The sequence below is a fragment of the Phragmites australis genome, chromosome 9 (assembly GCF_958298935.1).
Source record: "Phragmites australis chromosome 9, lpPhrAust1.1, whole genome shotgun sequence".
In the NCBI taxonomy this organism is placed as follows: domain Eukaryota; kingdom Viridiplantae; phylum Streptophyta; class Magnoliopsida; order Poales; family Poaceae; genus Phragmites; species Phragmites australis.
In genome coordinates, this window is record NC_084929.1 from 32,468,235 (window position 1) to 32,492,982 (window position 24,748).

Consider the following 24,748-nt stretch of genomic DNA (forward strand, 5'->3'; position numbering starts at 1 on the left):
TACGATACCTATTACGGTTCAAAGACTTCAGAAACTAGAACATCGGTTGCGAAATTTTGGTGCAAACCGGACAAACTTGCTAACACGCGCTGTGGACCATTCGATCCGCATCCAACGGCTCCCCACCATCCCACCGCGCCGGATTCACAGAAACCTCCCGTACCTTTTCATTCGTTCGCGATTTCGTCCCTCGTATGCCCACCTACAGCCGCACCCGGAGTCCGTCTCCGCGGGCGAAAATTCGCGTGAAACCCTTCGATCCGAGGCGCGGGGCACCGAAGCTCTGATTCGAGGCGGCGCGGCGCGACGGGTTCAACGGCGGACAGGCTCAACGGCGATGGCCTGGACGGTGATGGGCTCGGCGACAACGCCATGGGCGACGATAGGCTCGACGGCCACGGGCTCGGCGACGGGCGCGACGGCGACCGTCTCGGCGATGGGCTCGCCGATGGACAACACGATTTATATTGCTTGCCAATTAGAGTACACACTGATGTGGACATTGAATTGTACAAGCCAATTTACAAGTCAATTTACAAGCCAAACACTTTACAAGCCAAACAATTTACAAGTTAAATTACAAGCTTCTGCACAATTCAGAATAACAACTCTCCCAGAATAGCATTTACAAGCTAATTCTTTCAAGCTTCTGCAGTGTCAACAGAACATCAGAATAGCATTTACACTGCTGACCAAGCCAAACAATTTACAAGCTAATTCTCAGAGTAGCAACTCTCTCAGAATATCAGAATAGTATTTACGCTGCTGACCAAGCCAAACAATTTACAAGCTAATTATTTCAAGCTTCTGCAGTGTCAACAGAATAGCAACTCTCTCACAATAGCATCAGAATCTACAGTGTAGCCTTCTTTCAGGGGCTGGTTTCAGTGTAGCCATCAGAATCTGTCAATCTTCATTTCTTCTCCTTCTTTTACCAATATCCTCCACTTCTGCAGGAATGAAATGCCAGTGAATAAGACATCAATTGGTTTGTTAGGAATCTTATTCTCGATTGACATCTTATTGCGCGTCTTCCTCATGGCCCAGGCTAGACCTGCAAAGACAAAGATACCCAGTTTTTTTGTGATAACCCAGATTTCTTTGGGATCCAGACTTCCCATAAGTCAGCGTCAGAACGAGGGTAATCAGGCCACCCAAAAATTTCCCTAACACAGCTCCATGCTAACCTAGGAAAATAGCAAGAAAAGAAGATATGATCAACAGATTCTCTCTCTCCACAGAGGCAGCACATTTCACTTCCTGACCAGCCTCTCTTTTTCAAAACTGCTCCTGCCTGCAGCTTGTTATGCATCATTTGTCACAAAAAGATCTTGATTTTCAATGGAAGTCTCGTTTTCCATAGAGTGGTTGCCCCCTTGCTAACTACTCCCCCAAAAGTTAGAAATCTATATAAGGATTTAGTTGTAAAACAGTGACTTTTATCTAAAGCCCGAGTTACTTCATCTTCTTGATTATTCAGTTGCACAGCTTCAAGCCTACATAAGAGATTTTCCTGTTAGCGAACGTGTTCATTCTGTTGTACCTGTCCTAGTCTCTAGGGTAGTGCCAGCTTTCTAGCTGACTTAGCTTCAATTAGTTACGGCATAATGGCCTCCTGTATGTGTATATGTAGCTGATGCACAGATCAATACAACTCACGGTTGCATCTCTCTCTTCTCTACATGGTATCAGCTTCTCGATCTGCATCTTCCGCTGCCTTCTCTCTCACGCCCATGAGCCCCGCCTCCTCCTACGGCTCTGAGCCCAGCTCGCCGACGCCGCTTAGCGCACAGATCACCACTCAGCCAATCCCCTCGCAAATTCAACTCATGAACATAAAGTCGCATGTGCGTGTTGTGCTAGACCTCCATGAATCCAAATACGGCATCTGGCGGCAGATGTTCAATGTTGTCTTCGCCAAGTTTGGACTGACATATCGATGGCTCCACCTCGCGTGGCAACTCGGAGTGGGTCCAGAACGATTTCACCATCGTTTCCTGTATCTACGTGACCGTCTCCGGCGAGATCCTCTAAATGGTGCAGACCAAGGAAGATACAGCCTACGTGCTCTGGCGCGTCGTCTGGTCCCTGTACCGCGACAACAAGGAGGCGCGCTCCGTCTACGCCTTCGTCGAGTTCCGGAACCTCTACCAGGGAGATATGACCATCCTCGCCTACTGCACAAAGATGAAAAATCTGCCAACACTATGTCACATCCGGTTTTGAAAGAGAGATAAGTCAGTAATCATTTTATAAAAAAATATAAACAAAGGTAATAAGAAAGGAGAACAACAAGACGGAGTAAAGATTTTTCAGAAACCTTTTTTTTCTTTGAAACGGAGATAAGTTCTTAATATCGATCATTTCTAGTTAGGCTTGCGTCCTACGGTCAACACGGCTTTGATATCATCTCTGTCACACCCGGTTTTCAAAGAAACAAATCAGATGTATTCCACATGTATGTCAGAATTAAGTTTTCATACATGCAGTGATATCATCAGTGATAACATAACTGTGTCATTAATTAACAAAAATATTCTTAAAAAAGACCCGCAGTTCTAAAAGAAAACACTAATAAATCTTTTAGCGGCAGTAGGGCTTTCATCCATCCACAGGCGTTGTTCGGAGGAACACCAGCCTATGACATGGTCTTCAGAGCAACGCCTTCCTTCACCTAGAACTCAGCACCATCATCTGAAAAATCTTTGAAAACTTTTCCTTCTGAGCAGCATCCGGAAGTTGGGAGAAGACAAACGTGAGTACATAGAGTACTCAGCAAGTGAGGAAAAAACATGACATGCAGGCTTTATGACAAGAAAAAGTTTGACTCGGGATAACTGCAACTATGTCAAACTAAACTATGACTCAAAAGACATAGCAACCTATTTACTAGTCTATGACTCTAACATTAAAGGAAATAACTCGTTGGATTTCATCCGATTACCAGACTCACCAGATATCTCATATCTAGCTATCGACTCATCGGGGGTTCCACCACCCGACTACCTAAACCAACCACTCAGGATCCCCACTAATTATTAAGAAGTCCAAGCCCGCTCTTAACCATGAGCACGGCTGATCGATCAATTTTATTACTCTGCAGAGTTTGCACACTTTACCCACGAGTCGTAATTCCCGTTTTGCTTTACACGGATCTAGAGCCGGGGTCTCACTACAAGGCCGTTTCAAAGCGTCTCCAAATCTATATGCACCCACTAAGGTTTCACCGCTAACAGGGATTCCATCCACTGCAGAGATCCTCTCTTGTGCCATTTAACCGTCCACTGGTGCGTACAGAATATGAAGGGCAACTAATTATTTGGTCAGACTGTACCCATATAGGTCTCGTGGTTGTGCTGTTATGCCGGATAACAGGCTTCACAAACCGGTCCTTAGGATCCCACATAGGAACAAACACAACCCTGCTGTGCAACTCTATCTCAAACTAGCCATCCAGTTGTGATCCGAATTCCATGTTACTACAAGATTATCATACCTAATTTCTCGTTACATAAACATTAGTCAAGATTAATATTTACTCCATCCATAACAGCATTAGCACAACTACCCTTTTTATTTTCCCATGGCCCTTCAAAGGTTACAAGGAATGTCACACAAATTCTAGTAAAATCCTAAACATGGGATTCCATATTAAACAAGAATGCATCTAGGAAAAATAAAATCTACAATATCCTACAATGGTGTCAATGTGGTCAAGAACACTTTCCTTCGAATACAAGTTGCTCAAAGTCCTCAAATGCCTGGTCCTGCAAGCTGACACACTGCTCGTCTCCTAAAACAAATGCGCACACTGGAAAGCAAACAAACACAACAGCTAAGTATAGCACACAAAACAGAGGCAAAGCACTCTAAAAAGGTTACTAATGGACAATACAAGCTGCTACGATCGCGTGAACACAAGAATCGCATAAATCGAAGCTCGTATGAAAAGTTATCATAGTTTTAATCTAAGGGGCTTTTCTGAAAAATTACAGGGACTAAATTGTAAAACACAAAAGGCTCTAGGGACCTATATGTAAAAATTTAGGGACCTATTTGTAATTATACAAAAGTTTAGGGGCTAAAAGTAAAGTACAGAACTAACAGGGGCATATTTATGAAAATAGAAAAGTTTGGGGCCTAAATATAAAATTACCTATTTTCTAGGAATAAGATATTTATTTTTATACTGGAAAACCTATTTGTTGCATCAGCAGGCTGACTGGGCTGACGTGGCGGCTTACGCGGCTGCTGACTCAGCTCAGATGCTGACGTGGCGCCTACGGGGCTGCTGACCGGGACGGTGGACTGGGTCCACGGGTCTACGGTGGACTGAAGGAGGATGGGGTTCGGCCGATCTAATTTGGGTCGTCGATGGGAGATCCAACAGCTCTCGGCGTTTGGGGAGGGAGGAGCGGTGACAGGGGCCGACGGACGGCGGACGACAAACGTGGTGGTCAAGTGTTGTTGGCTCCGACAATTACTTGCTGAAATTGGTTGCCCTCCTGACGAAGCTACCATTATTTACTGTGATAATGTCTCTACTGTTTACATGGTCAGCAATCCAGTCCATCACAAGAGAACTAAGTATATCGAGCTAGATATTCACTTTGGTCAGTTCCGAGTTGTTCATGTGCCAACTGACACTCAATTTGCAAACATTATAACTAAAGGACTACCTACGGGGCAGTTTGAAACCTTTTGTTCTAGTATGTCCATCGTTGAGGCCAACGACTTTGAAACCTTTTGTTCAAGTATGTCCATCGTTGAGGCCAACGACTTTGAAACCTTTTGTTCAAGTATGTCCATCGTTGAGGCCAACGACGATCACACTACTGCAGGGTTCATTCTGTTTTACCTATCCTAGTCTCTAGGGTAGTGCCAGCTTTCTAGCTGACTTAGCTTCAGTTAGTTACAGCCTAACGACCTCCTATACATATATATGTACCTGATGCACAGATCAATACAACCCACGGTTGCATCTCTCTCGTTCTCTACACTTCCCAATCCTGCATATCTTGGCTGTCAAAATTCCTGCGGAAATTTATGCGCCAGTGACCATCACTATAGCAATCAGCCGCCAGGGATACCAGTTTTCTCACAGAACCTATACAGGGACGGGTACTGTTGCCTCAAACTTTCATCTCATCTGGAATTTCGTCTCCTGTCCTGCGATCCTGTCCTGCGAATCTGTGATCCTGTGAATTTCATCTGGAGAAAATAGACCACTGAAATCCAAAACGTTCTAAAAAAAAACTCGGTATTACAAGAGACACTTTTTTCGCAAAAAAAAAAAGAGACACTTTGCCGCCGCTGTCGCGACTCGTCTCATCTGCTGTTCGTTTGCACAGTGGAGACTGGAGAGAAGACATGGTGAAGGAGAGGAAGCTTCGGTTTAGAAAACGGGAAAGACGAGAGTACGTGTACGTCCCTCCTGTGCCGACGGCACACTGAAGAGGAAGCGGGCCAATGCGAACACATGAGAGCACGCCCGGCGGACATGGAACGAATGCCACGGACGCGGCCCGCACACGGCAACCGACAAGCCTTGCCGTGGCCTCCGCTCCCACGCTATATAGCCATTGCCCCCACGTTTTCCCCTCGCCTAATCACGCGCGCAAACTCCGCTACGTTACACCACTCTCCCCCGGCCCCGGCATATATAAACGCGCGCCGGCCGGGCGCAACAATGGCAAGTGGCAACTCGCACTCTTGTCGCAGGCTAGCTGCACTGTAAGCAAGCAGATAATTAATGGCGATGGCACCGGCGGCAACACGTGCCCCTCCCCGCTTGCTCTCCAAGAGCAGTTTCTTGGTACCGTCTCCCAACGCCACCGCGGCGACGACGGTCCGGCTAGCCCGTCGCGCCGGCGGGAACAGGAACGTCCTCCTCGGCGCCGCGCCGAGAAGCGGACGGCGGGGCGGTTGGGACGCCGACTCAAACTCCTCCTCCGTGGACGAGGACATGGCGACGCTGCAGCGGCGCATCCGCGAGACGCGGGCGGCGCTGTCCGAAGATGACATTGACAATGGCACCGACGCCGGCGTCGGCCTCCCGCCCCCGGCCGAGTGGACGGAGCTGGAACAGCGACACCACTGGAGCTACATGGCAGGCGTGCGCGGCGCGGCCGGCCTCCTCCAGGCGTTCCTCGTGAACGCGCGGCCGGGGCTCGGGGCCGGGGTAGTGGCGCTGCTGCTGCTCGGCTTGCCAGCATCGCTGTTCCTCGTGTGCGCGCAGCTGATCACGGCCGTAGATTCCCTCTCGTCCGCGGGACTGAACGGCCCGTGGTTGGCTAAGTAAAGTACCTGTGCCGTGCATCGGTGCATGGCCGGCTGGAGCCGTAGAGGAACCGAGCACAACTGCCTCTGATTGGATATGTGTTTTTATAAGCCATTCTGTAACTTCAAGAATAGTTCATCTCAACAAAACTTCAGTAGTTCACAAAATGTCCAGGTCCACCCTCGCCGCCTCGCGCTGAAGTCTAAACTACTGCCAAGTACCCACGTTATCTTCTCTGTTATCACGTTTGCAAATAGCCAAACACTGAATAGTACTCCAGTCACAATACAACCACACGGCCTTCAAAATATATCTTTGGCCACTATTTCTATCAGAATATATTTATAAACTCAATAAAATCATGATATGAAAAAACATATCAAGAAAAATCTACTCATAATTTCTATGATTCCAATTTACATATTTTGAAAGATATTGATAGTCAAAAATTTAAAAGTAACCAGAAGCTTATGTGAAAAAACGTCATGTAGTTGAGTATTTGAGACTAGAGGGAGTAATTGCCGGTCATACTCTATATGGCCGCTGGCAAGTGTAGAGTATACATAGACCACAAATATCATCTTGATAATAATTTGCAACGTGAATATGTAAGCTGTAAATAGTACCGATCGCCCATGACACTATGGCAATATACACAAATTGCTTGTAAATTCTTCTGTTCATAAAAGAAATGGCAATAGTAGACATTAACACCATATCAATCTGACAGAAGCACAAATTCAGAGCTGATAATTTAAACTGATAGTTTGAATGGTTGTTGACTGACCCTGACCCTCAGTAACACCTCCAGAAAGGAGAATTGAGCAGATTTCTTACAGTGCAAGCTGACCGTACCTACATGAAAAATGAACAAACCGTCTGTCTTTGCCTTAATTTGAGCAGCAGCCAGCTCTCTTCAGAGCGGACACATCATCTTTCACGTTTAATTTCTCCCCTTTGCCTGGGACAGCCGAGCCTTCCTCCGGCGCCTCCACCGACTTCTTGCTCACAATTTGGTATATCTGGGTCAGGACCTCTGCAAACGCATTGTCCACGTTGGTGGCGTCGAGCGCAGAGGTTTCCATGAAGTACATGGATTCAGCCTCAGCAAACTCTTTCCCATCCTCAGTTGAGACAGCCACCAAGTGGCGGAGATCAGATTTATTGCCGATTAGCATGACAACAATGCTTTGATCAGTGTGGTCTCTGAGCTCCCTTAGCCAACGGCCCACGCTGTCGAATGTAGCACGGCGGGTGACATCATAGACGAGTAATGCTCCTATAGCTCCTCGGTAATAGGCACTTGTAATAGCACGGTACCTGAAAAACCATGGATACAAATACTAGGTCAAACAGTAAGAGAAGTTAGGTTCAGTGGAGATTATCTTCCCTTTTTTTTTTTGATAGTATGGAAAATGGGATCAAACATGACACATCGCCTAGGAGAGGGGTAAACTAGCACGAATTTGATATCCTCAAAAATGTGTTGCTGTGGACAGCTCTATAGCAGCTAGTTTTGAGTTGCGATCATTCTGGATCTATTTCGTGGCAACTATAGTCGGGTATAATTTCGTACCATTAAGTCCTTAATTCTGTTGATCAATTGAATAATTTCTGTAAGAAGGAAATCTAATATTCTTTCTACAAGAAGCCCCCAAAATCTACCATCAGTCAACTTCTGTGAGGGCCTGTTTCTCAGCTGATTCGTCCAAATAAAGTTGTGGCCAATAGATTTTTGTCCCTGACTTAAACTAGCAGCTTCTAGCTGGATATCATAGATCACTTCAATCAGCTGATATGGTGCTAAATTAATGAAGAAAACAAAAATGCAATTGCCACTTCTACCGCTGCCATTTTACACTGAATACAATTCTGACAAATACACAGTTCAGGAGTAGCAAGTATCAACCCACTGTAACTGCTCTCTCTTACCTTGCAAAATCAACTAGTAACAACTAACAACTAGTTAAGTACACTTGTGCTGCTGATTCTAGTTCAAGACTTCAAGCTCATCTTTACATGTTCAGTTCTCCCACAATTAACATTCGCACAACAAACATGCACTCATATACTCTTCATATAACATATTCCAAATTATAGCACTGACAACATAGCAGAAATAGAATGTAAAAGGAGGACAGTGAACTGACAAACAAGTAACGCGTGACAGAAATTGACATCTCAACCCCCCCAAGAACGAAATCTGCCCACCCATCTACCTACTAGAAACAACCAATGGACATCTGAACCACTGGACCACCCCCAAGATCCCGTCTTTCCTAAATCTTACCAAGGTTGGAATTCCTTAGTTATTTTACCCGCGGTGAATCCTGAACCACTCCTCCAGATCACCTACCCTTGCAAATTCATACCAAAAAAGCAGCACCAAATTTAGCTCTCGAATCAAACAAGAAAGCGAGCAAATGAGCAACTGCAACCATGCAGTTACCTACTATACGAGATCAAGCAAACGAGGCACCCAAGATCACATTTGCACCAACAAATCTACACCAATGCACCGCGACGCCAAGCCAAGATCGTGCTAGAGGGATCCAAGGGTACCTCTCCTGGCCAGCTGTGTCCCAAATCTGGGCCTTGATGACCTTGCCGTCGACCTGGAGGCTGCGGGTGGCGAATTCGACGCCGATGGTGGACTTGGACTCGAGGCAGAACTCGTTCTTGGTGAAGCGGGAGAGGAGGTTGGACTTGCCGACGCCGGAGTCGCCGATGAGCACCACCTTGAAGAGGTAGTCGTAGTCGTCCTCCGCCCTGTACCCGCCTCCGTTGGCAGCCATTGTTCCCCCTGCGAGCAGAGGCTGGCTGCTGCTAGCAGCTAGCGTAGGCGAGGAGGGGTTTGGGGCCTGGAACTCTGGATCTCGTAGGAGCCGGGTGGTGCAGTGTCACTGTGGAACTGGGATTTGGGAGCAGAGTGCCAGTGAGGGCCGCAGCACTAGCATGTGTTAAGACGGAAGAGTGGTTGGTGGTGTTTTCTTTCGGTCATCAAATGCATGTTTGGTTAGGAGTTAAAGTCACTGTATCAAAATTTAGTAACGTCTAAATAATATGGCTACTATTTAGAATCAAATTTTTAATTTCGTTTTATAATTATTTTCACCGACCGATAAAAAGATCAAAATTCGTGAAATTTAACTAAATTTTAATTATTTTTCATTCTCTTCTATGTGGGTCCTGCCTGTAAGTGAAAGAAAATTCCGAAATTAGGTATTTTGTTCCTCTCCGAAATTACCGAAACTCGTAAAATTTTACCAAAATTTTAGCAAACTTTTAATCCCCGGTAGAATTATATCAAAATTTAAAACAATCTATGAATTCGTTAGCCCTCGGATGGGACGTTTGCCCATTAGTCCTCTCAGAAAAAAAAAATCTAAGAAAAGAATACTCAAGCTTAGTACCTTCTTGTTAGTATTATTTGCTCTTCTGGTCAACTGTTCTTTGGTACTGTACAACTGATGTATAAAATATAAACATGTACGGCATCGTTAGGTTCTGGTTGCTGTAAATTTTAAAGACCTTATGGCTATTGTCCATGTGCAGGTCTCAACCTGCCACCAGGATCGTTAGCCGGCTCGATCGATGGGTTTTAGCTGTGGCAAGTAGCAACCACCTCGCTAAATTTGGGGACGGTGGGATGGTGGTCATGCGTCGTGAGATTCCAGGCCAGTCGGTTGCTCGGCGTTGGCGTCGGCGGTATCCTTGTGAGCTGGGCGTTGAACCCGTCGGGGCGGCCGCGCTTTAGTGTGGTTGCCGACGACGAGTTGGTCGACGGGAGAGCGACCCCCACGTCCTCACCTCTCGAGTCCTCAACCGAAAACACATCGCACCGGCCGTCGGCGTGCGCATTTTTGACAGCCGCACGGACCGACGAGGGACGTTGGGTTTCGACGCCCAAAATCAATCGGTACTCCGTCCGTCGTGTACTCGTCCTACCTGACTCGGGCCGCGCGTGCGTGGGTTTGCTGTTTGGTTGGGCCATCAGCTCGCGTTTTTTCGGCAACAAAACTAAACCCATGAGGCCATCTTCGGAACCTTGAAGACCCAGTAGGCACAGTACGGCCTTTTATCATCACTGTTATCTGAACACGGACGCGTGTATCAGAATTTGACTTGAATTTAAATATTTGATTCAGAAATTTTTTTTGATACCTGAAATACAACTTAGAATTAGACAAGAGTATCAAAATTCGACTCAAATTCAAGATGCTGGATTCGGAAAAAAAAACTTTAGACACATACGTTCCAAGTAGCACTGTTTATCATCTAGTCATAAGAGCTCTTTAGTGGGGACTTGTCGTTTGTTGTCGATTGATCCCATATCACTATGTAGTGTAATTAAGCAGGGCTACGAACCAAACAGAATTACCTAATGTCACGACACCGGTGCCCATACAAATCCCTGACAGCTCCAAGTCACCATCTCCCGGTTCAGAACGGAACAGCAAAAGAAGGGTGGCGCCGCAGATATTTGAATTCTAGAAACCGGAGGTTCTGAAATCTACAGCTGCCACTGCCATGCATACAAGCCGACGTATCAGACGATTGGAGAATTGCGAGTTGCGAATCTCCCCCTCCATTCCAGAAAACAACACCTCAATCTCACGCGGGCCTATACTTTTCTGCCTTACTTGATCCATCAGCGCAACACCTCAATGCGCTGCACGCGAACCAGAACGCTTACTTGGCGCGTGCATACGATCAGCTGCTGCCTGCACACCAACCACGGCATGGCAATCAGCATTTGAATCAGCTTCTGCCATGGAACTCTGAGACCAGCCAATGCGAGCCATGGAACGCACTGAAGGTGGCAGAGGATGTTTGTTCATCGGATGATCAGCGCCGTGCCGGCGGGCGTCTGCCGGCGTCCGAGCGGTCCAGCAGGTTGCCGTACTCCAACCAGATCTGGCGGAAGACCTTGACGATGCAGTCGTGGTGCTCGTCCGCGTTCAGGGACAGGTAGCACGCCAGCAGCCGCTCCAGCTCCTCCGGCCGCGGCGCGGACCCGCTGCTCGCGATCATCTCCACCATCGACTCCCGGAACGCCCGCTGCGGGTCCCGCGTCCGCCGCACCACCGCCAGCCTCTCCAGCTCCGGAGCCACGGCGGCGCGCCGCGGCGACCGCACGCGCACACGCAGCGGCATCCTACCGGAGAACGACGACCTCCGCCCGCTGACGCTGAGGCGGCGGCTGCGGCGGCGCCGGTACCGTCTCACCCGCGCCGGCCCGTCGTCTGTGTCTGGCGCAGCAGAGGCGGCGGTCCGCGGCGGGCGCGCCGCGGAGCCGGCGAGGGAGAAGGGGATCAGGTAACCGAGCGGCGGGAGCTCATGGTCCCCGCCGAGGGAGCTGTGGCGGCAGCGGTGTTGGCAGTGGCGGCGCGCGGCGACAGCTTCGGCACTGTCGTTACCAACCGACAGCCGCCGCGGGACGACGTCGGCGGGGGAGCGGCGCGGCGGGCTAGGCCGGCCCGGTGTGACCACCACGGGGCTCGGGCTGGTGCGCTTGCGGAGGCACGTGGGGAACGCGTGAGCCGCCGCGCTGTTCTTGGGCGGGAACGCGGGCGCGTGCTTGGCGGGCGCACCAGGCTTCTCCTTCGCCGTGAGCTTGGCGAGCCACGAGATAAGCGAGAAGGAGAACGCCCTGCGCTTGCTCTTGCTTCCTCTCTCCCCTTCATCTTCTTGCACGCACTGGGCTGCATGTTGCTTGCGGATCTCCCATCTCATGGCTCGTTCTTGCGATCTTAGTACGAAGATTGGTGTCAACTTCGTGTGTGGCGTGTGAGAGAGCTTGGAGTGCAGTGCAGTGCAGGGGAGCGCGGGAGACGTGTGCGATTTAAAGCGTGCAAGTTTTGGCGGTTAGGTGCCGTGCCGGCGTGCTGGTATTGGGACTTCTGGCACGCACACTGCTACGGCTAGTGTCAGTACTTGTACACTGACAAAAGACAACATCGGAGAATGAAAGTGAAACAAAGGGTGAAGAGAGGAGACAGGCGTGATCTGACGAAGTTCATGTCTGCATGCATATGTGCATGGGTTTTCGAAAGGTCCTGGCGGCTTCAGACTTCAGAGTCCACCAGCCCCCCATTCACCCAGACACACATGATGCAACCATCCATTAGCACACACCTTTTGTGTGCGTCTTTTGTACTTTCTGCCGTCCTCTCTCTGTCTTCGTCGTGGTCTTCAGCCTCACAGGTCTCGAACAAACACAGCAAAAGCAATGCAGGAGCAGGAAGACAAAGGAAGGAGACAAAAAGCAAGGGGAAAAGTGGTTTGATGGCTGAAAGCTAGGACTCGGCTGAAACAACGGGGCCGGCTGCTGGTACTACGGCTTAAGTACTTGTTTTGGTGCTTTCGTTCAGTACTGCTGCTTCTGTAGTTGTTCTCCTTTGTTCAGTCGTTTGAAGAAAGTCCCGCCAGCTGATATCAGGCTTTCGTGCACACCGGAATTGCCAATTACCATTCTTCGACACCGACAAAGAAACAAGCAATGCTGAAATTCTACTCCACTTTTCCATTAGGATGTGGCAATGTAACAGTTGAAGATGTATTACCATGTAAAAAGCATTGTTAGCACAGTAAGAGCTGCAGATTTGAACCCAGGACCTGGCCTTTTCTTCTTCACTGTGCTGGCTAAGCGTGCCTGTCCGAGCTGTACCGGGCTCAGGCTGTACGGCAGGTGATTACACAATTATGCTTGTGCCTTGTACAGTATGACCTAGCATTGGTCCTGGGCTCCATGCTGCTCTGAAATCTGAATGACTGAATTAACAATTCGCGTGCACTCTTCCTGAGATCGAGCGTGTCCTGTCCTGTCCTGTACGATGTCGTCCAAGTGCTGTACTGTAATTTGGATGCCTTCTTCTGTTGTTTGCTAGTTGAGTTCAAAATGCCCTTTCCTTCATGTTCTGTTCAGCCATCAGCAGGTTGGAAGAGAACCTAGTCTGAGTTCTAAGCTGAAGCCCGAGGTATATGATACGTGTCCTTCTAGATCCGAAGAAGAAACGACAGGCAATGTCTGAACCATATTCAAATCTGAGATGATATCCTGGTAACTGAAAGTGAAGACAAGCCTATGTCAATTAATCATTTTTTTTCAGTCTGGAAGATATTTTAGACTGACAGAATTCTAATCAAGTGTTGTAGAGATGGCGTGGCTTTAGGTAGGAGTGACATTGTTGTTATCTCGGTGAGCTTTACAAGTCACTGGACTTTGAAGTCTGCACATTTCGGCGTGCAGAAGCCTCTTTTGTTTCATTCGTCTCATACAGACATTCAGAGTTCACCAGCTTGAGGCATTTCATAAAAGTTGGCAGATGGATTCTTGGTACAGAATGTAAGATACATAACACACTTCATTTCACGCAATGATCAGATTACGCTCGTTCAGACTTTATGTATGGCCATGTTATTCCATTCCACCATTGATCTGATGAAATAACCTAATCTTTGAATCATTCAGGTCACTGTTCAAACTTGAAAGAGATGGGAAGCAATCTGATGTCTGGTATCATGTCTATAAAAGAAACGAGCAAAGGTCAAGAGGGGATAATACAAAGGCAACTGAGAGTACTCTCGCATCATGATACAGCGATTGAGATTCCAGCCAACCGATCGAAAAGCTTGACTGGTTGGCCATCACACTTATTCCCAGACAAGTTGCAGTATTGGATGGGACTTTGAGCCGGCACAACACAAAGGCAGGGAACTCGTCGGCAGGTATTATCCAAATAAAAATCACGGGATACAATATGCATCTGTCTCATTGAGGTTAGTTGGAAGGAACGTGCATAGAGCACGTTGGAAAGATCGCACGGAGCGAGTCGAGCTGACGGGGGGCTCGAGGTCTCCATCCCGCACCCCTTTGGTCTTTTGAAGACCATGCAATTTGGGAGGCACCATTAAAAAAAATGAGGTTAGTTGGTGGCCGGTGCACCTCACCCTTAGGGTGTGTTTGTTGTTAGAATGGAATGATACATGAATGTGATGATCCTCCTGATAGGATGATATAATACCATATTTGATTAGTTATACAGTATGATATAGACTTATGTTTGATTGGTTGTACGGAATGGTATGCGATGGTATAAGGTCTTGTTTGGTTGGTAGGATGGGTTAGCTCTGACTTGAAGAGTTTATCTGACAGAACAGGATCCCCTCGCCCGCCGCTGGAGTGCCATGGCGTTTCGCTATCTGCAGCAGAAGATCTGCAATACATTTGCCCTGCTCAGTCTGCTCCTGTAACCATGCACAGAATTTCAGCAGAACTCGTTCGTTCCTATGGTAACTTCGGAATCCCATTCTCTGCAAGACTACCAGTCAATGCCTTTAGTAGTATATGTTGTATATTTTGGAAATTTCAATGTGTTCATGCCTTGAACCGACGTATGAGCTGCTGGATCGGGCTGCTTCCTTTGCTTTCGGCCTAGGCTCGTGAAGAGTAGCTTTTAGTCGGTAGCTAGGGTTGGATGAGGAGGATTTTTCTCGGAGCTGGGGGTTTCGATCTCTTCCTGGGTGCTGGCGGCGGCTCAACGGCCTGAGGCCGCATCTTTAGCGTGCCTCCAGGGCGGGTGCTAGCGGCGGAAAATCGGCCTGTGACCGCATCTTTAGCACCTCGAGAGTGGATTGAGCTCCTGGGTGTCTTGGCCGGCTGCTTCGGTTCCTGGAGCCGTCGGATGGAAGGTGGCCGGGGGAGATTCAGAGGTATGACTATGGCTGGGTGCCTGCCATGGGGCCGAACTCACATATATATATATATATATATATATATATATATATATATATATATATCCTCTCCTCTCCCTCACATTTTTTTTCTTCAGATGAGTTTGATTCACTTTTGCTTGTCTCCTCTGTGATTTCCCCTCTGGTGCATTGGTGTGTTTGAGTCCGAGTTCAACTCGTGCTTGTGGGCCGGTGCTCAGTTCGGAGGAAGATCTGTTGGTGTCCGGAGCTGCACTGTCGAGACTCGCCCGTACTGCAGTGGCTGTGCGGTAGAGGTCTTGTATCTCTGTCATCCCTCACACCGGCAGAAATGGCAGGTTGCTGGATTTCTGGGTCAGCGGCATTTGAGCCATGCCTTACCTCGATTATCAGTTCTCTTCAACAAGTTGCACTGTGAGCCTTTCTTCTCCCTTCTGATCTGATTGTATGAATCCTTGATTTATATGCTCTGTGATGATCAATTCTATTGAAATTGAATTAGAATAGTGAGTACAATAGAATCAGTCTTGATACTCTGATTATTAAAGCATAGGCAGTGCTCTGTTTTGTGATCTGTTGAGTGGAGTTCAGCGTGCTAATTAGCTGATGGTGAATCCTTACTTTTCAGTCACTGCCTATTGTATGCAACACCTGGATATGAGACTTGATTATTGATCTTAGTACATTTTGTGATCTTGGTTTGATATTCAGTAAGTCTTGCTTGAGGTTCAGTTGTCCTGTTGTTCTTTGTGCAGAGGACTCTAGCTACACTGAGTCTCTTTTCAGTATAGTTTTAATCTATAGTTCTGTCTAGGTGTTTGTAGCTTTCAGAGTATTGTATATCAAGATTATTTTCTAGGTGTGATCTCATATTCTAGTTTAATTAGTGATATATCTAAAGGACCAGTTTAGGAGCAGATCTTCAAAGATTTGGGGCCAACTGATGTGAATGATCTGAGAGCCATATTCATATAACATCATGTTCAGTACTGTTTCAGATACTTGCTAAATAATTTATGTGGTTATTTTCTAGTAGCCATTTGTATTATGATCATGTTTTTAACATTTGTATCATGCTGCTCTTGTTATATTTCCCTTGGGATATGTATATATATGCTCATATTATCGTAAATACTACAACAGTATAACCCTTGTCCTTTTTATTCTCACATGAGATGTGTTTTCTCATACGGAACTCACATTAGAGTTGTTAAACATGATCTACAAGTCGGACGCATTGAAGCAATTAACATAAGAGGGCTTTGTGCCTCACCAAGAAACAGACGATCACAATATTGACCAAAGATGAAGTTTTGTTCATCTGTTCGGTGCCAATTGTACATATGGAGCACCATGCATTCAGCAATATGTAGCAGGAGTAACCACGTAGGCAAGTGGCAAGACAGTTGTTCATCCAAAGAACATGCCAAAGTTCGAAGCAAAACAAGTAATATAATTCATAACCCAATTATTTTCTCTCAACAGGCAATCACAAGTCGACCAACCATAGGATGCAAGCAATATCATTTGACGAGGCAACTCAAAGAGTATAACAGCGAATCAGCTGTGGAAAGAGTCAGAAACTGACCAAAAAATGATAGGTGAGAATTAGACATCTATTACCACCAGACCAGATTGACAATAGCAACTAGAAACAGGCAGCAATAATAGGTGAGAGTCATACCTCTGTTATCACTATAACATATTAGCAGTAGCAACAAGAAACAGACAATGATAATAGGTGAAAATTAGACCTCTATTACCATGAGAACGTTACAGAGCGAACTCAGCCTATTACAGCACAAACTTGGATTATGGGAGTTTTTCACAGGATTTAATCAGTGTATAATGTTACAAGGAGTAAATTCCTGATTGGGGCTTTAGTGTATTTACAGCTAGTCTCTTCTTTCCTTTTCATTCTTCTTTCCTTCTGTTCTCCAGAAAGATTGGTCCAGAAATGCCTGCAGAATTCTTCTCGCTTGCAAAAATACAAGAACGCATACAATTCAATATTTCAAGTACTAAGAGAGGTTCACGAAACAAATAGCAAATGCTTTGGGCAGGATATGGCAAATCCGAAGACAGAAACCAAGCGATCCTAGATTCTGCTCGTGATGCTATTATTTGACTCTACATGCAACCAAATGAGCTTTATTCATAGGTTCTTTCTCTAAGGGCATCCTAAATTTTCTTGAAGACATATATAAAAGAGCAGCACCATATATACACACATACATTATCTGACAAGCAGTCTACAAATAGAGCAATATTAACACATATATTATCTGACAAGCAGCCTACAGAATCTGAAACTAAGTCCTGAAGTTGTCCAGATAAGTAAACTAGGAACCAAGTTCTGAAGATTCCAAGATTAACATTGCAATTTGTTCAAGATTCTTATCAAGCACCAAGATTCAAAAACTAAGACAGTAAAACTGATTGCGAACTGCTTGTTGACTAATGAATGCAAGGGTATAAAACTATAAAAAGGCCAGTTCAGCAAAAGATATTATGACTGACACAACCATATGCAATTTTTAGATATATGTTAAGAAAATGTCACTGTAATATATAAGGGGTGCCCCCACAAGACGGGGCCCCACATCGCCAAATATCAGCTGACAATAGATATTTTCAAGACCACAGACTCATCGTGCGACTAGGTCGAGACTCGTGTGACCAGCTCCCTGGTCGCAGATGAAAGCCCTACGGTCGCAGGGTAGGTATTCACTTAACCTGTCAGGATGTATTTAATGTCATCCACTTAAATATTTTCGTTCCTCATGCACTCCATTTCGACGAACGAGGTCGTGGGCATGCGTGATGGAGCAATGACCCATCCTGTAGCATTTAAAGCTACGGGATGGCCTGGCTGGTGAGTGTGACGATGTTTGGTGATGGAACAGGACATACAGACGACCAGAGCAGAGCGGATATGCCTATCTGACATCATGATGGGCTAGGGGTAGTTGGTTTCGTCAGGGGTAGGTCTGCCACGAGGTCTGGCATAGTCTGTTTGTATATATTCCTCTTTACACTGCTATAAAAAGGGAGGAGGAAAGTCTGAGAAGAAACATGGATAACACTGTGTAAAAAGTTCACCTAATCCATAAAAATATACATAGAACGTAGGGCTATTATCTCATGGGAGGCTTGAACCTGAATAAATCTTGTGTTCTTGAGTTAGTTCGATACACACCCACAAAAAAACGTAGATCAACATGCCCATCGTCTGGTTCATTATCAGGGATCATCCCCTAATAGTTGGCACGCCAGGTAGGGACGTGTTTTTCGCATTTTCTTCATATTTGGAGACTATGGCTAGGCTACCCATGTCCGGATCCATGATGGTCGCAGTGTCCTAGTTCGAGGACCCCGACCGTCACTAGGTTTTTGTCATGGGTTACGATCCCGACGAGTCTGGTGTGCTCCAAGCATGTGATCCCGAGACCGGATGTGAATTTTGCATGGCAGACCATGCAGCCGGGGGCAGCAGAGATGCTTGTGTCGCGGGAACCATAGGTAAGCCCCATGTCGTATGCCAAGAGGGAAACTAGCCCAACGCCAGGTATGGAGGTGGTCCTATATTGTCCCAACAACTGCAACACAACCTAGAGGAGCGCTCACCCAAGGTTGAGACCTTGGCGACGGTGTCTTCAAGTTCGTCGCGCCGCACGCGAAACACGAGCGCTGGGGCTCCCCCTCACATTGTCTCACCGCTCTGTGGTCAGCAGCTCGACTATGAGGCCATGACCCTATGTAGAATTTGCAGACTACGCGAGTACTTCTTAGCCACTCGCCAATAACGGTATCGGAGAGTTTACTAGTAACGCTATGGTTGTGTGATCTCTCCCTCTTAGTAGAGACCGCTCGACGTCAGACTGTGGCAGCCGCCACCCTATCCACCACAAGGAGTGGTAGAGGTGGTGGCCGGTAGGGTTCGTAGTGGACTCTTCGGCTGGAGGGAACCCGTGCTCCCTCAGTAACAGGGAGTACGAGGAGACCCCCACCATGTTGGGACAGTCCACCCGCAGACTTGCACGACTTGCTTTGTCACCGCGACCTCCGCACTGTAATCCGAGGCTAGAGAGCCACCCGAAAACAGGAGGATCACGCCCGACGAGAGCAGGAAAAGGGCAAGCAACCCTACCACTCATACATAACCAAAAAATACAACGGCTTGATCAACCTAGAGGAGTTCCTGCAGATCTACACCACTATGGTGCAGGCTGCGAGAGGCGATGGGAAGGTCATGGCGAACAATTTCCTACTGCAATGACTGGTTCGCCTCGGTCATGGCTCATGAACCTTCCCAGTGGGTTGGTTCATTCCTGGGAAGAATTATGCGACCACTTTGTCGCTAACTTCCAGGGAACCTACGCCCGACCAAGGGTCGAAGATGATTTGTACCAGGTCAGGTAGCACCAGGGTGAGTCGCCACGAGATTACATCCGGTGTTTCACCGAATGCCAAAATACCATTCCAAAGATCACGGACGAGTCCATGGTCATAGCGTTCCGAAGGAGGGTTAGAGACCAGAAGATAGTCGCAAAGCTAGCCACTAAGAAAGTCCAGAGTACCACCGAGCTCTTCGAGCTTGTAGACAAGTGCGCGTAGACAGCCGAGGCCCATGAGCGCCAGATCAGCGTGAAGCTACAGCCAACCTTTTGACCAGCCTGCCTCTTCTAAGGGGGCCGATCAGAAGGAGAAGAAGAAGAATAATAATTAATGCAAGGCCAGGCCACCCGACATCATGACAGTTTGTGTGTTGGATTGGGGTTGGATTTAGGGTTGTGGCTCTAGACGCACATTTCACCAAGCTTAATTTGGATACAATTGTAATGTCTTATGAGAGATCAAAGAGTAGGGCTATATTACTTGATTATGATGGAACATTGGTGCCACATGCTTCCATCAACAAGAAACCAAGTGCAGAAATAGTGAGGATCATCAATACCCTATGTTCGGATAATAATAACATTATTTTCATTGTCAGTGGGGGAAGCAGGGATAGCTTGGGATCAATGTTCGCCTCATGCCCAAAGCTAGGAATTGCAGCAGAACATGGTTACTTCCTAAGGTACAATTGTTCACATCAGTATTGTTCAACCTTCTGTTTGGTGGTAGCAGCGAATTTGTTATTTTATCTGGGTGCACTAGGTTGCAATATTTGTTTTAACATTTGGTTTATTAGGCAAATAGATTTAGTACATTAGTGTGCTTGTTGGTTCTTTTTAAGAAATGTCAAGCATGGATGTTTTCTGTTATTGCTTAGCAGTCAATTAGATGGCCTATTTGTTTTTTGGTCAGTTGGTCACTGCAATATTAGCAATTTAAAGGAGACAGAACTGAAAAGATCATATGCTTATTCATGGAACATGTATAGAAGGTCCTGAATCCTAATTCTGCTTTAACATGATGTGCTCACTCCATCACGATATAATTGTTGGTGTTTATTAGCTGCTAATTATATTCGGTTTTATTGTTAACTTGGAAAATTAAGATTACTGCAGTTACATTAGTCAGTTTCTAAATAATTTTAAAATTTAATGGACGATGAAATTCTATGTTTCAACGCGTAGATGGACCAGAGATGAAGAGTGGCAAAAAAACACTCATACCTCAGACTTCGGATGGATGCAAATGGCGGAGCCAGTGATGAGTCTTTATACAGAAGCAACGGATGGATCCTATATTGAGACTAAAGAAACTGCATTGGTGTGGCACCATCAGGATGCTGACCAAGGCTTTGGGTCTTCCCAGGCGAAGGAGATGCTTGATCACCTGGAGAGTGTACTGGCAAATGAGCCAGTCTCAGTCAAGAGTGGCCAGTTCATTGTTGAAGTCAAACCTCAGGTTCTTCATCTTGATATCTTGCAGTCCTTCTGCGAGGATCATTGTTGTTTTACAGATGAATTTACATTTTTTTTGTGCCATCAACGAAGAACAAGCATACACGCCTTTTTCTTGACTTTACCTGCTCCTCTTGGTTTTTCATTTCTGACTTAGGCATTGATGCACAGCTATTAACTTAGCAAATTATCTTATTGTGCCGCAGGGTGTTAGCAAAGGTCTTGTAGATGAGAAGATAATCACATTGATGAAGGAGAAGGAGCGGCAGGCAGATTTCGTATTATGCATAGGTGATGACAGGTCAGATGAGGATATGTTTGAAAATATCACTGATGTCATGAAGAGAAGCATTGTTGCTCCAAAAACACCACTATTTGCGTGTACCGTGGGGCAGAAACCAAGCAAAGCCAGGTTCTATCTGGATGATACATTTGAAGTAGTCACTATGCTGAGTTCACTAGCAGATGCTTCAGAACTAGTCCCTAAAACGGAGTTGGAGGATGACTTGGCTACATCTGTCTCATTGATAGATATCAGCAATGAGCCACTACAGTTTGGTACTAGAAGGGCTGAAGGATCTTGCTTGAATTTCTAGAATCTACATCCTATGATGGTTGACTCGCAAAAAACTTTCTGTTGGATCCCAAGTTGTGGAACAGCGAACAAATAACTGACAGCAGGGCTAAAGATGCTTCACACGTCAAACTAATTGACTCATTATAGATGATAGTAGATAGCCTGTTTCTGCACAAATCCTAAGTCTGCAGTCTGGAGAGCGATCCAAAGTGGCGTCAAATAGCCTCATTCTGCAGTTGGTTGGGGCATCATAGTCAGTTGCTGCCAAGAAGATCCACATGTCCATAGCTGACTTCTCATGTTCTTTCAAATTTTAATGCTTCTATTTTTTCTGCATCATCATCTTCGTTGAAATCTGAAATGTAAGGGGTAAGGCTGGTGCAATGCATTAGTCGGAGCCTTTTCACACGCATGTTGATACACGTGGTTCGTTATTTGCTGACTTGGTTAGCAAAGAGATTGTCTAGCCAGGAAAAACACGTGATTTGTTCGTTTTGAACTGTAATAGTGTGGCTATGTGAAGAATGTTACTTGATTCATTATTTGACAACCCAATATTTGTCAGTCCTTAATTATCTGGCTGTTCCATCGTCATCAAACGAATACGAATCTTTATTTCTCGGACTTGACGTTCCTACGGTCAGTGATGCTTTAAAACTAGTTTGCGTTAGTTTTTACCTGAGTAAGGTAGCAGACGCTTTAGCAAAATATAGTACTAGTCTAGTTGTGAATAATCCTCATTTATGATCCTAGATCTAATGGAATATAGGTTTGTTTGCGATATGAATTATAATGAACAGTAGAAAATAGATTGAGATAGAGAGATTAGAGAGTTAATTGTTTGTCTTCATTGATGAGAGAGTTTACATATTTATACACGATGAATGAATATGATAAGATAATATATTTATTGGAGAGACAACATTTCTCAATATACACAATTCTTGATAATTGATTACATGATTATATCTAAAAGGTATCTATCTATTCATAATACTCTTCATATCAATTATTCTACTTGTAAACTTATTGTTAGAAACTTCTATAGAAACCCTGTGGAAAAATGAGGAGAAAATAATATATTGTTATATTGATATGCCATTAAAAATCCTTAATACCCAATAGAAAAATGTAAGGAGAAAATAATATGCTATATATTGATTATTGCCTCATTGTAAGCTCATATGAGAAATCTAGGTAGGAAAAACTTATTTTGGTGAATTTAGAGAACAATAATTATGATTTATGGATCATATTAAAACCTCTAAAAACACTTGGAAAAAATAGGAGGAATAATAGTGATATTTTGTTAAAACTCCTTTAAAACCAAGTGAAAAAATAAGGAGAAAATGATATAGCATATACTGATAATCGTATCTTTATAAAATCATATGAGAAAATATTTAAAAAGAAAAATACATAAGTGAGCTTAGAGAATAATAGATATATCTTTGATACATCTTTTAAAAACTCCGAAAGGGAAAAATAAGAGATATGACATATTATCTGTGTAGATATTGCCTCATCAAAAATCTTATATGAGAAATCATATAGAAAAAGCTCATAAAGAAAAGAGTGCAATATAATTATGAACATATTATTATTTAGGGATAAACTCCTCTTTAACCTTGCAAATCTCGGAGTCGTCGCATACCAATTCCATAAATATTGAAAAATAGAAGTTAGTAAGGACTTAGTGAATAAGTCAGCGAGGTTATCACATGATTTAGTTTGCAAGATTTCTATCTCTCTAGTATGAGGATAGAATAATTTAGGAGCAATATGTTTGGTTATATCGCTCTTATGTAACATGTTTGCATTTGAGAAATGCATGCAACATTATCTTCATAGATAATGGTTAGTGATTCAATAGAACTAATACCACATAATTGTTGTATATGGTATATCATTCTGCAAAGTCATACACATATATGTGATGTTTCAAAATGATAGGTAGAAGTAGCCATTAGAATCTATTTTGATGACTCCTATGAGATGGCTATATCACCATAAAAATAGTCTGTGATATGGTGTTATGGGATCAATTATATAGCCAGTGTCTGAATATCCTACTAGAGTCATATCTTGATTTTTCTAATAGAAAAACCTAGATCTTTGATGCTATAAAGATATCTTTAGATATCCTCTTTGACTCTCACCTAATGACATTGTTCTCATATTCAAACCCTGGGTGCTCGCTGGCGACTCTTAGCTGCCTAGGAGTTCAAACCAAGAGTAACAAACACTTCGTGAACTTTTTGCCGATGAACTTGAGTGCTCAAGATGGGAGTTAGCTCACTTGTACTCAATCTTTCAATCTTTCAACCTAACTCACTTTTCTTCTTAGATCACACACTAGATTGGAGTGGAAGAGAGTTCTTTTGGCTCTAGAAAGTTTTTCTTTCGTGCCCAAGCAGGAGCAAACAAGGGTAGAGTGAGGGGTTATTTATACCCTTCCCCCAAAAATTAGCCGTTACACATCTTTTTGTACTGACCCAAAGTATCCGGATTGGCATTTGAACGCGTAACCGAGAACCCTGGATGGAGTACAACTTGAAGGGTCCAGACAACTACCAGAACCCAGAGTCTCCGGGTCAACTCGGAGTGTCCGGGTGAAACACTTAGGGGGTGTTTGGTAGGGATCCAGATCTTGGATTTCTTGGAGCTGGTCATATTGGAGCTGGTCATATCCAGCTCCAAGAAATCTAGGATCTGGAACTGTGGATGGATTGAGGGTATTTGGTTAAGTCATTTGGTCAAGAAATCCAAAAAAATATAAATGTTTAATCCACTTTATTTTATTATACAAACTCCAGATCCAGCATGGATCTCGGATCTGGAGCTGTGCCAAACAGGCCCTTAGGCCCTAATAGATCACCTGGCTCAGAGTTAAACCTGGAGACTCTGGCCAACCCGGAGTATCCAGGTCAGCCCGGAGTGTCAAGCAAGCATGACAACGTATGTATGAAGATGAATATGCTCTAAAAATGACGATAACTTTTGATCGCGAAATCCGATATTGACGATTTTGAACTCTACGGAATTATTCAGAGGGCTACACATACCAACCGAAATAATGATCTCAAACACATAAGATCAAACTAGGAACACTTCGAAACCCAATTTGGACACTTCCACACTTTTCGCACCAGATTCATAAAGCAAACTCTCACTTTGTGTTGATTATAAACTCTTGAGCACTGAGACATGACAAATAGCTCACGTTGTATCCCTCTTAATAATGTGGCATACCTATACTCAAATTCAAATGTAAAACTCGTTTGAACCAATTTGAGCCTTTGAATACCTTCAAGTACTGCTTCT

At 45.1% G+C, this 24,748-nt stretch overlaps 4 protein-coding genes across 4 annotated transcripts; 2 read left to right on the top strand and 2 right to left on the bottom strand.

Moving 5' to 3' along the window:
- Positions 1-5,617: 5,617 nt before the first annotated feature.
- Positions 5,618-6,571, top strand: LOC133929230 (uncharacterized). Its single transcript, XM_062375906.1, has one exon. The coding sequence runs from the start codon at positions 5,753-5,755 to the stop codon at positions 6,299-6,301; it is 549 nt and encodes a 182-aa protein (XP_062231890.1). The 5' UTR covers positions 5,618-5,752; the 3' UTR covers positions 6,302-6,571.
- Positions 6,572-6,932: 361 nt separating this feature from the next.
- LOC133929229 (ras-related protein RIC2-like) lies at positions 6,933-9,271 on the bottom strand. Its single transcript, XM_062375905.1, has 2 exons — positions 8,843-9,271; positions 6,933-7,600 (listed from the first exon to the last, which is right to left on the bottom strand). Exons 1-2 carry the CDS (start codon positions 9,073-9,075, stop codon positions 7,171-7,173), a joined length of 663 nt encoding a protein of 220 aa, XP_062231889.1. The 5' UTR covers positions 9,076-9,271; the 3' UTR covers positions 6,933-7,170.
- Positions 9,272-10,615: 1,344 nt separating this feature from the next.
- Positions 10,616-12,071, bottom strand: LOC133929874 (transcription repressor OFP1-like). The gene has a single exon (XM_062376629.1). The coding sequence runs from the start codon at positions 12,014-12,016 to the stop codon at positions 11,129-11,131; it is 888 nt and encodes a 295-aa protein (XP_062232613.1). The 5' UTR covers positions 12,017-12,071; the 3' UTR covers positions 10,616-11,128.
- A 7,165-nt stretch (positions 12,072-19,236) lies between these two features.
- LOC133928164 (probable alpha,alpha-trehalose-phosphate synthase [UDP-forming] 7) lies at positions 19,237-21,443 on the top strand. The gene is made up of 4 exons (XM_062374415.1): positions 19,237-19,314; positions 19,756-20,075; positions 20,578-20,851; positions 21,054-21,443. Exons 1-4 carry the CDS (start codon positions 19,237-19,239, stop codon positions 21,441-21,443), a joined length of 1,062 nt encoding a protein of 353 aa, XP_062230399.1.
- Positions 21,444-24,748: the final 3,305 nt, after the last annotated feature.